The 18,818-nt window shown below is 42.8% G+C and overlaps 1 protein-coding gene across 2 annotated transcripts; it reads right to left on the reverse strand.

Annotated features, from left to right (window-relative positions):
• Nucleotides 1-14,675: 14,675 nt before the first annotated feature.
• Nucleotides 14,676-18,813, reverse strand: LOC127052169 (histone H2A.J). 2 transcript variants are annotated; one of them, XM_050955558.1, is made up of 2 exons: nucleotides 17,964-18,813; nucleotides 14,676-15,018 (listed from the first exon to the last, which is right to left on the reverse strand). In XM_050955558.1, exon 1 carries the CDS (start codon nucleotides 18,483-18,485, stop codon nucleotides 18,096-18,098), a length of 390 nt encoding a protein of 129 aa, XP_050811515.1. In that variant the 5' UTR covers nucleotides 18,486-18,813; the 3' UTR covers nucleotides 14,676-15,018; nucleotides 17,964-18,095. The 2 variants fall into 2 exon arrangements, with proteins under 2 accessions (XP_050811515.1, XP_050811509.1); XM_050955552.1 differs by having other exon boundaries at nucleotides 16,721-18,813.
• Nucleotides 18,814-18,818: the final 5 nt, after the last annotated feature.

The following is an 18,818-nucleotide window of genomic DNA, read 5'->3' on the forward strand; positions in this document are numbered from 1 at the left end:
CATGATTCACTTATTTGAAATGTGTATACATTTTGATGTATGTTCAACATACCAATTTACTGCAACAAGACAGTGTCAATATATTTTGTGCTAGACCATATTTGTTAAAAGAATAAAGGCTGTGTGGAAGAGGTGGGGAAAAAAGATTTCAAATGCTAGTTTCTCTTAATTTCTCAAAAAAAGAAAGATGTGGCACATGACATGGAATTTCATAGTATTAGCATGTCATGTACTTGAAATACACCCATCAAAAATGCTCATCTCTTAGTTTGCTTGCACATTTTTTCCTTTCTCATTTAATTACACTATATTTGGTATTCCTATTTCTGATAAATCTCTCAAAAAACATTCTTGCCCTCCAGTGTGATTTTCATACAAATTTCCAGTGACAGGATTTACCACTTATACATAAATGTTAATCAAAGACTTTATATTGCTTAATTTTAAATGAATGCTATGCCTTCCATTTACTTAAATGGATGAAGAACCGGGATCTCTGAATATTATTCCCCTTTCTTAACTTGTTCTATGATGATAATTTTCATCTAGGAAACATATTCATCTCTGATATACCAAAATAAGGAAATATATAACAGTTTTCAGTATAAGGTGGGTACACAACTGGATGAAAGACCATGTTCAAAGAGTAGTTACCAATAGTTCTCCCTCAGCTTGGGAGGATGCACTACAGAGTTCCCAGGTCAGTCCTGCATCTGTTCCTATTCAATATTTTCATTAATAACTTGAACAATGGAGTGGAGAGTGTGCTAATAAAATGTGCACATGACACCAAGCTGGGAGGGGTTGCAAGCACTTTAGAGGAGAGGATTAGACTTCAAAATGATCTTGACAAACTAAAAAATTGGTCTGAGATGAAATCCAACACTTCACTTTTGAAGGGAAAATCTAATTCACAGCTACAAATTGGGGAATACTTGGCTAGGTGGTGGTACTGCTAAAAATGATCTGAGTGTTATAGTAGATCACAAATAGAATGTAAGTCAATGGTGGGTGGTCAGATGAAGGCAGCTAGGAGATGAAGGGAGTCAGCCAGTTGAATTTGCCAGCAGAGGGAGGTAGGGTTGTGGTTTTTGTTTTTTGTTCCTTTAAATTGCAGTTACTCTCCAAAGTAGAACCTGCCATGGGAGGAAAACTGTGTGTCACCAACACCACTTCTAGCTCTTCCCCTGCCTCCACTTGTAGGGGCGCTCTGCCAGACAGGCATCCTGATCTTCAAGGCTTCTGCCCAGGCCCTGGTGTATACTTACTGGGAATGCATCCTGCATTGCCATGGCAATGAAAGCCAGGCAGGGGGAAACAACAGGTGTAAGAGGTGTCTGTTGGTGGAGTCCCTCAGGAATCAGGAAAGAAACCTGCAGGGGGAGATGTCTCATTTACATGTCATCCAGGAGCATGAGGACTTCATTGTCAGGATGCACATAGAGACACCTTGGATGGCGGATGCTAGCTGACTACAGCTAACTGCAGCAGCACCAGAGGAGGAAGGAGAACTGGCTGTGAGGAGGAGACAGGTTGCTGAACACCTTGAGTAGTAGACAGTTCTCCACCCTCCACCCGCATCCCCCATCCATTGAGGTAAAGAACCAGGATGCTGTACTGGCAACAGGAGCAGACCTCAATGGCTGAGGAGAAGGAGCAATTTGTCCCCAATCCTGGGAGGCTCATGGCTAAGGCTATGATTTAGTCATGGGTGTTTTTAGTAAAAGTCATGGACAAGTCATGGGCAATTAAAAAAATATTCATGCCCATGACCTGTCCATGATTTCTACTATAAATACCTCTGACTAAATCTTAGGTTATCTGGGGGGCTTCAGGATGCTGCAGGTACTCGGGGTGGGGGCTTCCAGTATGCTACCACTGCTGCTCCAGAGAGGCGGGGGGAGAGCGGCCTACGCCCTGGCACTGCTGCTCTGGGGAAGGGGGGTGGCCAAGGGTGCTGCTGCTGCTCCCAGGCTTCTGCTCCATGACAGTGCCCAGGACCAGCTGCTGGGGGCAACCGAGCAGTGGCTGGTGCAGCTGGACCTGGGGCCACCCCAGCTGGTCGGACGGCCCTGGGGTCAGCTGCACCAGCTGCTGCAGAAGTCATGGAGGTCCCAGAAAATCATAGAATTGGTGACTTCCATGACCACCGTGAAAGACTCACAGCCTTACTCATAGTCACTACACCCATGAGGAGGAGACAGAGTTCTGGTGGCTGGGGAATCCCTTCTGAAGGAAATGGATGCATCCATCTGCTGACCTGACATGATGTCCCAGGAAATGTGCTGCCTGCCTGGAGCTGCAATACAAGACATCATGGAAAGGTTGCTGAGGCTCATCTGTCCCTCTGATCACTATCCCCTGTTGTTCATCAACATGGGCACTAATGATACTTCCTGGTGTGATCCTGAGCAGATCAGCAGTGATTATAGGGCTCTGGGATCTAAGGTGAAGGAGTTAGGGATGCAAATGGTGTTTTCATTTATCCTCTCAGTTGTGGATAAGGCCCCAGGCATGAACACATAAATCTGGAGACGAATACATGGCTGCACAGATGGTGTCAACAAGATGGCTTTAGCTTCCTTGACCATGTGGCATGGTTTCAGGCAGAAAGTTGGCTGGAAGAGATGGGGTCCACCTGACCAAGAAGGAGAAGAGCATCTTCACACACTGATTTGCCAATTTAGTAAGAAGAGCTAAAAACTAGGTTCAAAGTGTGCAAGTGACAAAAGCCCACAGGTAGGCATAAAAAAAAGTTAATATAGCAGAGGGTTAGATGTTGGTGGGAATATGGAAAATTGCAAAAGGGTCATAAAAGCAACAAGAGGAAAATCAGTGGGGGAATCTGCTCAACATCTTACATGTCTATACACAAATGCAAGGACTATGGGAATAAACAGGAAGAACTGGACATGTTAGTATATGAAGTAAATTATGACATTATTGGCATCACAGAGGCTTGGTGGGATAAGTCAGGATTTGATATTGGTAAAGAAGGATATAATTTGTTCAAGGAGGACAGGCAGGATAAAAGGGAGGAGATGTTGCATTATACATCAAGAATATATACACTTGTTCTGAGGCACAGAAGGAAATGGGAGGCAGACCAGCTGAAAGTCTCCTGGTAAATATAAAAGGGGTAAAAAAGGAATAACATCATAGTAGGGATCTACTATAGACCACCAAATCAAGAAAAGGAGGTGCATGCGGCATTTCTAGAACAAATAATAGAAATATCCAAAACACAAGACCTGTGGAATTTAACTACCCAGACATCTGCTGGGAAAGTAATATTACAAAATAGAAAATGTCCAACAAGTTCTTGGAAGTATTGGGGTCAACCTTTTCTTTCAGAAAGTGGAGGAAGTAACCAGGGGAATTGCCATTTTAGACTTGATTCTGACAAACAGGAAATAATTGGTAGCAAATCTGAAAGTGGAAGGCAGTTTGATAGATTTAATGATTCTAAGGAAAGGAATAGTGAGAGCAGCAGAATCAGGCCAATGAAATACAAAAAAGTAGACGAACAAACAGAGAGAACTGGTAGGCAAGCTACCATGGAAAGCAAATCCTAGGGGAAAAGAGAGTTCAGGAGAGCTGGCAGTTTATCAAGGAGACAATATAAAAAGAAGTACAACTGTAAACTCTTTCAATGTGAAGTAAAAATGGACAAAATAGTATGGCTCCATCAGGAGTGCATTAATAACCTGAAAATCAAAAAGGAATCCTAGCAAAAGTGGACACATGGACAAATTACTCAGGAGGAATACAAAAGAATAACACAAGCAAGTAGGGGAAAAAAGCAAAACAGCTAAGGCACAAATTGAATTAGACCTAGCCAGGGACATAAAAGGCAATAAGAAGAAGTTCTTTAAATACACCAGCAGCAAAAGAAAGATATAGGACAGTGTAGTCTTTTACTCAGCAGGCAGGAGACCTAATAAGTGATTACATCAAGAAAATTGAGATGTTTAATGTCCATTTCCTTCAGTCGTCACTAAAAATAATAATGCTGACCAGATATTCAACACAATTAATATTCACAACAAGGGGGAAGTAATAGAAGACAAAATAGGGAAAGAACAGATTAAAGAATATTTAGATAAATCAGATGTATTCAAGTCATCAGGGACTCAAGAAATTCATCCTAGGGTACTGCACCAACTAACTGAAGCAATCTCAGAACCATTAGCAATTACACCTCTACCCTGATATAATGTGACCCGATATAACATGAATTTGGATATAACATAGTAAAGCAGTGCTGGGGGTGGGGAGGTGTGCGCACTCTGGTGGATCAAAGCAAGCTCAATATAATGTGGTTTCACCTTTAACGCGGTAAAATTTTTGGCTCCCGAGGACAGCGTTATATCGAGGTAGAGGTGTATATTCAAAAGCTCATGAAGGATGGGTCCGGTTTCAGAAAGCCATAGAAGGGCAAACACAGTACCTGTCTTTAAAAAGGGGAACAGAGTACCCAGGCAATTATAGACGAATCAGCCTATCTTTGATACCCCGAAAGATCGTGGAACAAATTATTAAACAATCAATTTATAAGCAGCTGGAGGAGAATAGTCTTATAAGGAAGAGCCAGCATGTATTTATCCAAAATACATTTGACTATAACAGGGTTAAAAAAAGAACAAGATAAATTCATGGAGGATAGGTCGATCAATGGCTATTTGCCAGGATGGACAGGGGTGGTGTCCCTACCCTCTGTTTGCCAGAATGTGGGAATGAGCGAGTGGAGATGGATCACTTGATGATTACCTGTTCTGTTCCCTCTGGGGCACCTGGCATTGGACACTGTTGGAACACAAGATGCTGGGGTAGATGTACCTTTAGTCTGAGTCAGTATGGCCCTTCTTATGTCCTAACAAATCATGCCAAACCAACCTAATTTCATTCTTTGACAGGAATGCCATCCTAATGGATAGAGGGCAAGTGGTAGATGTGATCTAACTTGATTTTAGTAAGGTTTTTGACACAGTTCCACGTGACATTCTCATAAGTAAATTAGGGAAATGCGGGCTGGATGACCTTACTATAAGGTGGGTTTACAACTGGTTGAAAGAACACACTCAAAGAGTAGATATCAGTGATTCACTTTTAAACTGTGAAGGTGTATCTAGTGGGGTCCCACAGGGGTTAATAGTGGGTCTGGTACTGTTCAGTGTTTTCATGAATTACTTGGATAATGGAGTGGAGAATATGTTTATAAAATTTGCAGATGACACTAAGCTTGAAAGGGTTGCCAGCACTTTGGAGGGTAGGATTAGATAGAATTCAACATGACATTGACAAATTGGGAATTGGTCTGAAGTCAACAACATGAAATTCAATAAAGATAATTGCAAATACTATACTCAGGAATGAAAAATCAAACACACAACTATAAATTAGGGAATAATTGACTGTGTGGTGGTACTTCTGAAAAGAATTTGGGAGTTATGGTGGATCACAAATTGAATTTGAGTCAACAATGCAATGTAGTTTGTACAAAGGTTAATATCCTTATGGGTTGCATTAAGAGGAGTATTTATGTAAGACCTGGGCGCTAATTATCTTGCTTCTCTCAGCACTGATAAAGCCTCAGCTCGAGTACTGTTTTCAGTTCTGAGCACCACACTTAGGAAAGATGTGAACAAATTCGAGAGAGTCCAGAAGAGAGTAACAAACAGGTAGAGGTTTAAAAAACTTGACGTATGACTAAAGGTTAAAAAAAACCCTGGGAATGTTTTTTTTCTTGAGAAAAGAAGACTGAGGAGGGAGCAGATGACTGTTGAAACATATTACGGGCTGTTATAAAGAGGATGGTGATCAACTGTTCTCCATGTTCACTGAAGGTGGACAAGAAGTAATGGGCTTAATCTGCAGCAACGGAGATTTAGGTCAGATATTAAGAAAATAAATTCTAATTGTAATGATAGTTAAGCTCTAGAATAGGCTTCCAAGGGAGGTGGTGAAATCCCTGTCATTGGAAGTTTTAAAAAACAGGTTGGACAAACATCTGTCAGGGATAGTTAAGTCTATCTGGTCCTGCCTCAAGGAATGGGGCTGGACTTGATGACCTCTCAAAGTCCCTTCCAGCCTTACATTTCTATGATTCTATATATTTGTGTCTATGTATATTTAAGTCCAGTTCTTAATTTACAAAGCAGCTTTGGCAAAATAATAAAGTACTTCTTGTCACAACTAATATTCTAGATGTCCAAAATCTGAGGAAAAATATATTTATATCTATATTAATATATTGTATACATCAGATTTCCCAAATAAATGAAATTTGTGCTGTGTTTTGCATCTGGTTCATAGTTCTGTCTAGCATCCCCTTCTGTCCCCCCATAAATCCAGATTGTTATTCAAATAAATTAAAATGAAGCAAAAAGTGACTGCTGCTGACAATTTACAAATGCATATATCTTGGGCATTTCAAAATGGTCTGTGTCTTTGTTAGTGAATTGAACTGTTGGTAATTGGATACATTGGACTACACTAGTTTAAGTACTAATAGTGCAGTTTGTCCACAATAGACATGCTCTTTCGGGAGCAGTTTGCCACCATTAATTCTACTACTGTACTGTAATAGATGCCCTGTACTCTTGGTACCTCTCTGTCCCACAGTTCCTGGAACAGTTTACTGAAGCAGTTGTTTGTAGGAAATTTCAAAAGGCCTTCTCGGAATCCGAGGCCTACCTGGAAGAGATAACATCACCAGGGCTGGTGCTAGGAAGTTTTGTGCCCTAGGCGAAACGTCCACTTTGCGCTCCCCACCTCCCCCCTCCTGCTCTGAGGCGTCCTGCCCCCCTGCGGCAGCCCCCCCAACCCGGGAGCCGTGCAGCACCTCCCCACCCCAGCTCACCTCTGCTCTGTGTCCTCCCCGAGCAAGCCACCCCCCCCTCTAATTCTCCTCCCCTCCCAGGTTTGCGGTGCCAAACAGCTGATTGGCACTGCAAGCCTGGGAGGCGGGAGAATTAGAGAGGGGGTGGCATGCTCGGGTAAGACACACAGCAGATATGAGCTGGGGTGGGGATCCCTGTGGCAGATCCCTCCTCCCACGCCCTGAGGCACCCCCGCGGCAGCTCCCCACTCCCCCAGCCCGGGGAGCTGTGTGGCACCTCCCTACCCCAGCTCACCTCTGCTCCGTGTCCTCCTCAAGCACACCATCCCCACTCAAATTCTCCTCCCAGGCTTGCGGCGCCAAACAGCAGCGACCGTGCGCTCGGGGAGGAACCGCTGTAAAAAAAAAATTGGAGGCATCGCTTTTTGGTGCCTCTAAATCTTGGTGCCGTAGGCAACTGTCTAGTTTGCCTTAATGGTAGCACCGGCCCTGAACGTCACATGCCTGAAGTTCTTGGGAACCAATGCTATTTCCAGATCACTTTCCCTAAAGATAAGACAGGTGAATATTTATGCAGTTTTCTCAGTGAGCAGAATTTCTGCTAGAGATTTTGTAAAGCATTTGTGAGGCATCTTCAGACCTCAGGGATGGTATTTCAGTGGTAAATGTGATGAGCTAGATATTGAGACCAGCAGTTCACTGATTTATTGTTGCAAACTCCTTACTCCTACTTCTGGAGCAACTGGCTCTGTGCAGTACTTGACCAGTATGTTCACTAGATGGGACACCTGTCTTGTGTCCTGATCACTGCTATAGGCTGGTGACATTGAGTTTTTCTTAAAACCTGGGACAAGTAGCTGTGAATGAATAATGTCAGAATGATACATTAAACATTTGTATACCTTTGTGCTGAGCTACCCTTATATTTTGCAGCCTATGTTGATGAGGGCACTGTTCACTCATCAAACTTTCACTCTAATGCAAAACTTGGACAGTGACCTCATATACTATTGGATCAATTATATCAACACATCTGATTACCACACAGTGAAAGCATTTTGGAAGTTATTCTGCCTTAACACTGCTGATGTCACTGTTAATATTTTTTGTGATAAAGTGGGAATTTTCTGTAATATTTATATGACATGTATATATGTCTCAGTTTATCCTTTATGCTGCATTGTTACCTTGTGGGTGGAAAAGGTCTGTTTGCTCTTGGGGCAGACTAAGACACAGGTGTGAATGGCACCTACCTGTCTGGGTCAAGTGGGCTTCAATCCCCACATCAGTGGAACATTTGAGAAGACAATGGCAAATCCAGTAGCCAGGACATTGACACCTAGAAATCAATGACCCAGAGGGATATGGACTTCCTCCCCTCCCCTCCCAGCTTGTGATCTAAGGACAGGAGAGGTGTGAGACAGGTAAGGGTGGGCTGCAGGAAGCAGTCAGGACACACATCTGGGAATCTGATGAAGGAGGCCAGATGGACAGAAAGACAGAGCTTGAACAAAAGGGTTCACTACAGCGTGGTTGGGCTCCAGCTACCTAGAAAAAATATGTTTTAACTTTAATTTCTCTATGCTAACCTAAGGACTTCCTATGCTGTGTTCCAGATGGCTAATTAACCCTTCTGTTTTGACAACATTGCATGAATGTCACTACAAATGCTTGCTGAGGTGCATTGATCCCTAGAGAATGTACAAGTTTCATGTCTGAGTGGGACTAGCTGAACAGAGTTCACCGTGTGAAGCAGGAGTACTGAAGGTCCAGAGGTCCAGTCTAAGGAGGCAGTGAAGCCACAGGGGGTCTGCCCAATGGAAGAAGTTCCTCCTAGAGAATGTTCCAAAGCAGGGGGCATATATCATGTGGCTCCATGACAGTTTTACATTAGACTGGAAGTTTAATGAAGTCGGGGTGTGTATTGTTTTTTTGCAATCTGGTGGCAATGGAAGTGAAAAAAAAGGGCATGGAGTGCATCTTTGATGGAATTGCAGGCAGTGTGAAAGTGAAAGGAAGCCACAAGTCTGTCACTAACTTTTTATTGCCATTTTAAAAAAAGTTTTGGGTGGATGAAATGTATCATGCCATATTCTGTATTGCCACTAAATATAGTATTTGTTTTCTAATTTACTAGGTTTTTTAATGTAGCTTTGGTGTACCTCAGTGGATAGGACCACAGAATCTGGGAAAAGGGAGATGCACCTGCCTGGGAATCAGAGGGGAACAATGAGATGCAGAAGCTGCTTCTAACTATGCTGACCCTCCCGAGGAGTGTGAGCTGCTGTGATATGCCTCAGTAAATAATTTGTCTATAGCATTTTATCCCCACTAATGAGTTATGGAGAATAGTACTTATATTCAGTGTGTAACAGTGATGACATAACCTGTCAGCTGAAGGAAACCTCTGTGAAGGAGCTTTGGTCATCACTCATATCACCATACACTCCATAGCCTCTCATGGAATTCTGGAACCTGAATACAGCATTTGCCTGCAGTACACTGCCCTTTCATCTCGTTCCCTTCTCCCTGCCAGTATGAACATACCTCTCAACCTTCCAACAGGTCAGTGTGGGAAAAGTGTGACACTCACCGCCTTGGCTGATGGTAGGGAGTGAACTGATGACCTCAGGAGCTAAAAGCATACATTTTTGCATTTTGTGTTACAGAGTCCAACTTTTTAGTAAGCAACTGTCACAGAGTCCCTACTTCCATGGCTGGGGACCCAAAGGGGACGCACCACACACATGCTGAATAGTGGGTTATACAGGAAAAATGTATGACGACTGAAATGTAAAATTATGTGTATGTCAGTGGTTTACAGCATAATTTACAGAGTATCATAGTTTTAAAGTACTCATTCTGTTTTAAGGATGTCTTCTCATAACGTGCATCATATGCAACTGTACCCTTACTTCATATAGACCAGCAGCAGGTTTAAATCCCTTGCTTAAACTCTTACTACCTGAGGTGCAAGATTAAATGTGAGCATCATTGTACACTAGCCACTGGAGGGGCCTTAACACACGTTTCATCAGTGGGTTACACAGCTATTCATTAGTCATCAGTAGAACATTGGTGACCAAGAATCCTGGATTCTATCTTAGGCTCTGGGAGAGGAGTGTAGTTTGTAGTGATTAGAAATAGGGTAACCAAAACTGCTTTATGTTACCTTTAAAGGGAATGGATAACCCAAGGGCCTTGTCTACACTAGAAAATTAGGTTGGTTTTCCTACATTGGTCAGGGGTGTGAAAAATCCACACCCCCTGAGCGGCAAACTTAAACCGATCTAAGTCCCTATGTAGACAGCTCTAGGTCAGTAGAAGAATTCTTCTGTCAATCTATCACCTCTTGGGGAGGTGGATTACCTATGTCAATGGGAAAATCCCTCCTGTCACAGTAGGTAGTGTCTACACTGAAGTGCTGCAGCAGCACCACTATGCCAAGCTGGTCTCCTGCCATATTTACTATTCTTTCTACACATCAGGATGTTTTTTTCCCTACAACCTCAATAAGGCTTCTTTAAGATACAGCCAGCTCTCCTGGACTCCTTTCCCCCTCATGTTATTCTTCCAGGGGATCCTGCCCATCAGTTCCCTGAGAGAGTCAAAGTCTGCTTTTCTGAAGTCCAGGGTCCGTATTCTGCTGCTCTTCTTTCTTCCTTGTGTCAGGATTCTGAACTCAACCATCTCATGGTCACTACTGCTCAGGTTTGCATCCACTTTTGCTTCCCCTACTAATTCTTCCCGGTTTGTGAGCAGCAGGTCTAGAAGAGCTCTGTCCCAGTTGGTTCCTCCAGCACTTGCACCAGGAAATTGTCCCCTACACTTTCCAAAAACTTCCTGGATTGTCTGTGCACCGCTCTATTGCTCTTCCAGCAGATATCAGGGTGATTAAAGTCTCCCATGAGAACCAGGGCCTGTGATCTAGTAACAACATCCCCTTGGTCTGGTGGTCTATAGCAGACTTCCACCACGATATCACCCTTGGTCCTCACACTTCTAAACTTAATCCAGAGACTCTCCATTTTTTTGCAGTTTCATACCAGAGCTCTGAGCAGTCATACTTCTCTCTTACATACAATGCAACTCCCCCACCTCTTCTGCCCTGCCTGTCCTTCCTGAACAGTTTATATCCATCCATGATAGTACTCCAGTCATGTGAGTTAACCCAACTAAGTCTCTGTTATTCTAATCCCATCATAGTTCCTTGACTGTGCCAGGACTTCCAGTTCTCCCTGCTTGTTTCCCAGGATTCTTGCATTTGTGTATAGGCACTTAAGATAACTCCCTGATTGTCCGGCTTTCTCAGTCTGAGACAGGAGTCCTCCCCTCTCGCATTCTCCTGCTTGTGCTTCCTCCCGGTATCCCTTTTCCCCACTTACCTCAGGGCTTTGGTCTCCTTCCCCCAGTGAACCTAGTTTAAAGCCCTCCTCACTAGGTTAGCCAGCCTGCTTGTGAAGATGCTCTTCCCTCTCTTCGTTAGGTGGAGCCCATCTCTGCCTAGCACTCCTTCTTGGAACACCATCCCATGGTCGAAGAATCCAAAGCCTTCTCTCCGACACCACCTGCATAGCCATTCGTTGACTTCCACAATTCGACGGTCTCTATCCAGGCCTTTTCCCTGTACAGGGAGGATGGACAAGACCACCACTTGTGCCTCAAACTCCTTTATCCTTCTTCCCAGAGCCACATAGTCTGCAATGATCCGCTCAAGGTCATTCTTGGTAGTATCATTGGTGCCCACAGGGAGAGGCTGGAAGGGGTAGCGATCTGAAGGCTTGATGAGTCTTGGCAGTGTCTCTGCCACATCATGAATCCTAGCTCCTGGCAAGCAGCAGACCTCTCAGTTTTCTCAGTTGGGGCAGCAGATAAATGACTCAGTCCCCCTGAGGAGGGAGTCTCTGACCACCACCACCCACCTCCTTCTCTTGGGAGTGGAGGTCGTGGAACCCCCAACCCTAGGACAGTGCATCTCATGCCTTTCAGTCGGTGGAGTCTCCTTCTGCTCCCTTCGCTCAGAAGTATCATCTAGTCCACTCTCTGCATTAGTACCTATGGAGAGAACATGAAAATGGTTGCTTACCTGTATCTCCATTGCTGGTACATGGACGCTCCTTTTTCTTCTTCTGGAGGTCACCTGCTGCCAAATTTCTTCACTGTCCCTCTGTCCCCTCTGCGTAGCCTGCTCCGATTCTTCAGAATGTTGTGGTCATAGAAGCATATCCTGACATCTGTCCAGGAAATCTTCATTTTCTCTTATGCAATGCAGGGTTGACACTTATTTCTCTAGACCTCAAACCTTCTCTTCCAATACATGCTCATAACTGCCGCGGCGATCTGAGCGGGCTCCATGTTTGCCGTGGTATGGTGTCTGCGCGGAAAAAAGGCTTGAAACGATTCTCAGCCATTGCTTTCACTGAGGGAGGGGGGCCTGACAACATGTACCCAGAACCACCCGCGACAATGTTTTTGCCCTATCAGGTATTGGGAGCTCAATCCAGAATTCCAATGGGCGGCAGAAACTGTGGGATAGATACCACAGTGCAATGCTCCAAAAGTCGATGCTAGCCTAGGTACTGTGGATACACACCAGTGACTTAATGCGCTTAGTGAGGACACACACAATTGATTGTATCAAATTGATTTCTAAAAAATCGACTTCTATTAAATCGAACTAATTTTGTTGTGTAGACATACCCTTTAAGGCAAGAAGGGACCATCATGATCATCTAGTCAGACCTTCTGCACATTGCAGGCCACAGAACCTCACTCACCCGCTCCTGCAATAGGCCCATAACCTCTAGTTGAGTTACTTAAATCCTCAAATGTTGATTTAAAGACTTCAAAGTTGCAAAGAATCCATCATTTAATCTAATTCAAACCAGCAACTGACCCTTGCAGAGGAGGACAAAAAATCCCCAGCATTTCTGCCAATCTGACTTTGAGGAAAATGCCTTCCTGACCCCAAATATGATGATCAGTTAGACCCTGAGCATGTGGGTCAGACCCACCAACCAGACTCCTGGGAAAGAAATCTCTGTAGTAACTGAGGCTACGTCTAGACTACTCGCCGTGTCGGCGGGCTAAAATTGATTGCTCGGGGATCGATATATCGCATCTCATCTAGACACGATATATCGATCCCTAAGCGCACTTATATCGATTCTGGAACTCCACCAACCCCAACGGAGTTGCAGAATCGACAGGGGGAGCCGCAGACATCGATCCCGCGCGGTGAGGACGCGTGAGTAATCCGATCTTAGATATTCGACTTCAGCTACGTTATTCACGTAGCTGAAGTTGCGTATCTAAGATTGATTTCCTCCCGTAGTATAGACCAGCCCCGCATCTAGTGTCCCATCTCCAACCATAGGAGATATTTGCTAATAGAAGTTGTGGCTGGGCCATATGCCATAGTAGGCAACCTCTTTACATCATCCCTGCCTTAAACTTATCAAGCTGTCTTGAAACCAGTTAGTTTTTTTGCCTCCACTGCTCCCCATGGAAAGCTGGTCCAGAACTTCACTCTTCTGATGATTAGAAATCTTTGTCTAATTTCAAGTGTAAACTTGTTGATGACATGTGTATATCCATATATTCTTGTTCACCTTTAGCCCTTAACTTAAAGAACTCCTCTCCCTCCTTGGTGTTTATCCCTCTGATGTATGTATGGACAACAATCATATCTCCCCTCAGCCTTCATTTGGTTAGGTTAAAGAAGCCAAACTCCTTAAGTATCTCTAGTAAGATAAGTTCTCCACTCCTCTGATCATTCCAGTATCATTTTTCTGTACCTATTCCAGAATGATTTAATCATTCTTAAATATGGAAGAACAGACCTGAACACAGTATTCCAGCTGAGGTCTCTCCAGTGCCTTGTACAATGGTAATAACACTTACCTATCTCTATAGGGAAAATCTTGCCTGATTCATCCTAGGATTGCATTAGCCTTGTTTACAGCCACATCATATTGTCAATTCATGGTCATCCTGTGTTGTTTATCAAATCACCATAAAAAAATCAAATATCCTCACTGTTTATAGTCTTATGTTTTTATTTTTTGCCTTGTCAATACAATTGTTACAAAGATTCTGTTTAAAGCTATTATTGTAATACAAACTTAACCCTGGTACAACTACACCATAATTGAAAAAGCGACCCCTCCAAGGCAATGCAGGTGTTAGTGGGTCACTGCCATTTCTTAACACATACAGAGGGCAGGTAGACAAGATTATGACAAACTTTATATTTATTTAAAAATAAATAAATGCCCCCTTTCCGCCTACACACACACACACACACACACACAGAGCAGACAGTAAAGGATACTGTTCTCGCCCTACTACCTTACCATTAAGGCTGTCTCTATACCAACAGTGATTCTGGGTGACCTAACATACCTAATTTTGCCACAAGTCATGAAACTGTAACCCAGTTTCATAGACTTAAGACGCTGCTTCAACTACTATCTCCTTATCATCCATATACATTTTTTCACAGTTGTCTGGTTTCCTAACTTCATGATCTTAACACAAGCAAAGGTGTACATGAATGGGAAAGAAATTGATCAGATAGAAAAGTTTTGCTACCTGGGGATGTGATGATATTTGAAGGTGGCTGCCATAAAGATATTCATATAAGATTAGGAAAAGTAACCACCACCTTTGGAAGGATGAAGAACATCTGGTCAAACAGAGGTCTCCATATCAAACTAAAGATCAGACTATACTATCTGGTTGTATTGAACACAGTATTGTAAGAAGCAGAGATTTGACAGATGACAGTGACTAACAAAAAGAGATCAGAAGCTGCCAGTTATAGATAGTTGAGGAAGACACTACACATTTAATGGAAAAACAAAATAAGAAATGCGAGAGTAAGAGGGCTGACAGAGCAGGATGTGTTAGATAATATAAACACAGAAAGAAGGCTCAGGTGGTTGGGAGATGTACACAGTATGGAAAGATGGGAGACATGGTAAGCAAGTATGGAACTGGGTACCCAAGGGAGGAAAAAGAAAGTGAGTAGGGCCAAGGAAACACTGGCAGAAAACAATGACAAAGGGTATTCAATATGCCGGCATCATCTGCGAAGAAGTACCACAATTAATGAATGTCCATAATCAGTGGCTTGCCTGATGTGTCAGTGCTCAGGAGGAACTAAGGAAAAGATACTGAAATAGAAAAATGAGAGGTTAATACAATGCTGAAAGCTTTCCTTCCATCTAAAAAATGAAGGCACCTCCCAAAAACACACCACTCAGAAGTCCACCAAGTTGCTCTTGTTAAGATTTCTGCTGAGATAAGAGAATTGTTAGCATAACAGACCAAAATGTTCTTATGATGACAATAAATATGCTCATACAGATAATTACATACTGGTTTTCATCCAGAAAAGGTTGCCTTCTTTTTTTTGGACACTGGTTTTCTGGGAGTACTTGTCAACTTAGTTATGCGTGGCAGTGGGCATTACTAGCATCACCATCATGGTCATCAGCACATCATCATATATTTTAATAAACCTAAGTGCAAGGTTATACACCTAGGAACAAAGAATATAGGATACACTTACAGGCCGGTTGACTGTGTCCTGGAAAAGAGTGACTGAAAAATCTAGGTAGCCAATTAAACAGGAGTTCTGAGTGTAATGCTGTTGCTAAGAGTTCTAACACAAACATTAGAGGTATAATTAGGGTGGTATTACTTCTTTATGTGGCTTTGGTGATACCATCATAGTAATTCTTTGTCTAGTTCTAATGTCCATGCTCCAAAAAGGACGTTGAAAACTGTGGACAGGTTTCAAAAAACTCCAAGAATGAATTGAGGCCTGGAAAACCTACCTTACAAAGAGACTCAAGAAACTCATTCTGTTTTAGCTTATACAAGAGAAGAGTAAGGGTGTTCCGTTCACAATCTCCAAGCACCGATCTGGAGAGTTTCTGTTCATTTTGTTTTAGTTTATAGTCCAGGGCTCTTAAATCTAGCAGGCAAAGGTATAACAAGAACCAATGACTCAAAGCCTATATAAGATGTCAGCTTGGAACCAAGAGGATAATTGGACCAGTTTAAGAGTTACAGTGAAATATGTTTTGCCTCCTATCTCTAGTCCCCACCCCCCCAATAAGAGTCCATTTCAGCCAGCTAGAAAATATGTAGCTCTGCAACACTTCATTGTAACTTAACTGAAAGCATCAGAGAGAAAAGATGCATTTTCCTATATTCAGCTTGTCTTTTCTCTGTGTTTGTGATGTTTGGTCTTAAAATAGACAACCTTCAAAAATAAAGCCAGAATTGTACCCTTTAAAAAAAAACAAACCTATAAATATACAATTAACACATGTAGTTAAAATATTTTTAACACACAAAAGAAGGTAGGTTGCTTACAAAAGTGTGGTGTAAAAGTAAAACTAAATTATTGGAAACAATAACCCAAACACAAGTTACTCCTACTGTGTCAAAGGAGAAATAAAGGTTATTTAAATAAATCACAGAAACCCTATCTAATCTACAATACACCTTCCCAATCTATTGCCAAAGGTTCTCTTTGTGATGATAAGAGGTCCAGATGGTAAACCTGAGTGTAATAAACTTATGGCCTAGCACTGAATAAGGAGCATTCTAATTTTAATGGGACTCAAAGGAAAGATGCTTTACCTCAGCCTGGAGAGACAGCTGTTGCATGGCAGCAGGAAGTTTGTATTTCACATCAAGGCTACATTTCGGGAGGATGAACACATTTATTTGGAGCTTGAGATATAAAGGGGGAGGCTTTGAAATGAGGAGGTCTGAATACCACTTCCTACCCACAATACCACAGCTACAAACTACCTGCGCAGCCCCCAAGTTCCGTGCTCTCCCCCCATCAAAATTGCTTACCTCTCTGGAGCATAGGTACCATAGCTATTCTTCATCCCTGCTCTGCAGGGAGTCGATGCAATAAAGTGAATTAAATATTTTGGAGATAAATTATAAAATGGATTGTATGGGAGAGAGCTAGAGATGGAGTTATATAGGCACTTGAGCGGTTGCCCCATAGCTGGTGCTTTGGCTCACTTGGGCTGAGGGAGGCACTTTGATTCTTGGAGACTGCAGTCATGGTATTGGCGGGGAATTGATGCAGAAAATACCAATGTATTGGCTCATTATGGGACTCCATGCTTCCCACAAAACGAGCACTCCCCCCCGCACCTGTCGCTCTCTACATAACCAGGAAACTGCATGGCAACTTCGGCAGTCTAGGACACCAAAACAACAGCGCTCAGGACATGTGAGCTGGGAATCTACTGAATCTCTGATACTCTTTGGAGCGCCTCGATCTCTTCAGTACAGAAGATGAAAAGAGAGAGAGGAAAAACGGGAGCCGCTGGTGATTGGGAGGAACAAGGGAAAAAGAGAGAAGGAAGAAATACAAAACGCAGTTGAGTAGCAACGAAATGAAAACGGCTGGCGGGTTTAAAAAGCCCGCCAGTGCAGCAATTGATCAGCGCGGCCCGTGGCCACTTCTAGGGAGTTTTCACTAAATTCAACTCTTCATCGCCCTGTCCCGGTAATTTGAGGAGCTACTTTGGTTTAACACACCGCACCTCTGGGTTTCATTAGTTCATTTCCAAACAAATCTAAATTAAATCGCAGAAAAACTCTTTTAAATCAGAGCACACACAAAGAAGATCGATTAATGCTGTTTTTAGTGTTTATGTAATACATGTATCTTGGTACTTTTCGCCCTTTTTATTGTACATCCGCCCCTCGCTGTGCTGGTGTTTCTGCAAAGCCTCTAAATTCATTCACGTCTCTAAGGGTCGGTCCTTTTTCAGACTGACCTTCAAACTGATGCATTTAAGAAAGGGAGAACAACCAGACCACAATAAAAGGAGCGAAAAGATAAGTTAAATACGGAGCATAGCCGAAATAAGGTTTTATAAATTATTTTTAGTTTCCCTATATTATATATAAGTACTAAAACGAGATGTTTTTTAAATTACATCGATAAAATCTAGTAATTCATTGCATTACAACTACTACTAACTCTAAAGGTTTATTACTTAATACAGAAACGTAGGAAACTCTGGGAAAAAAAGTGCTGCAAAATTATTGAATTTGAAATACAAACCGTACTCACTTTGTTAAATCTGTAAAACGATAATTTAGCTCTTTTCTGACCCTGTGGGTGGCTCTGAAAAGAGCCTTTGGGTTATTTTTTTTTTTAATTTTTAAGCACAGATTCAGATGTCCCGGTTCTCCTCAATCACTCTTACTTGCTCTTGGCTTTATGACTTTCGGTTTTCTTAGGCAGCAGCACGGCCTGGATATTAGGCAGAACACCCCCTTGAGCAATAGTGACTTTCCCCAGTAGTTTGTTGAGCTCCTCGTCGTTACGGATGGCGAGCTGCAAATGGCGGGGAATGATCCTGGTTTTCTTGTTATCGCGCGCAGCGTTGCCAGCCAACTCGAGAATCTCAGCAGTCAGATACTCTAAGACAGCAGCCATGTACACAGGGGCTCCAGCACCAACTCGCTCAGCATAATTACCCTTCCGGAGAAGCCGATGAACGCGACCTACCGGGAACTGCAAGCCAGCCCGAGATGACCGGGACTTTGCCTTAGCCCTCACTTTGCCGCCTTGTTTCCCTCGACCAGACATTGTAGCTCTTGACTAAGCAAACCCCGTTCACAGAAACACAAATGGGAAAACATAATGACGCAACGATTCTTGTCCTTTTATCCCCTCTCCTGGACGGATTAGTGAATCATGATTGGTGGAAAAATGTAACTGTTTGAGCAACCAATGAATACGAGGATCTCACATTAACCAATTGCAGCAAAAAACGCATTGCCCTATGTTTATTGTAACTGCCAATAGAAAACTAGAAAACATAGGCTGTTAATTTGCATAGCAAACGTATAAATAGAGGGAGGAAAACATTTTTTTTTGACTTTGTTGTGGTCCTTGTTGTGTTGGAGCGTATACTAAGCT

Source organism: Gopherus flavomarginatus, chromosome 1 (genome assembly GCF_025201925.1).
Source record: "Gopherus flavomarginatus isolate rGopFla2 chromosome 1, rGopFla2.mat.asm, whole genome shotgun sequence".
NCBI classification, from domain to species: Eukaryota; Metazoa; Chordata; order Testudines; family Testudinidae; genus Gopherus; species Gopherus flavomarginatus.

Coding starts and splice junctions, on each gene's coding strand:
- LOC127052169 (XM_050955558.1), bottom strand. CDS start 18,485: ATGTCTGGTCGAGGGAAACAAGGCGGCAAAGTGAGGGCTAAGGCAAAG.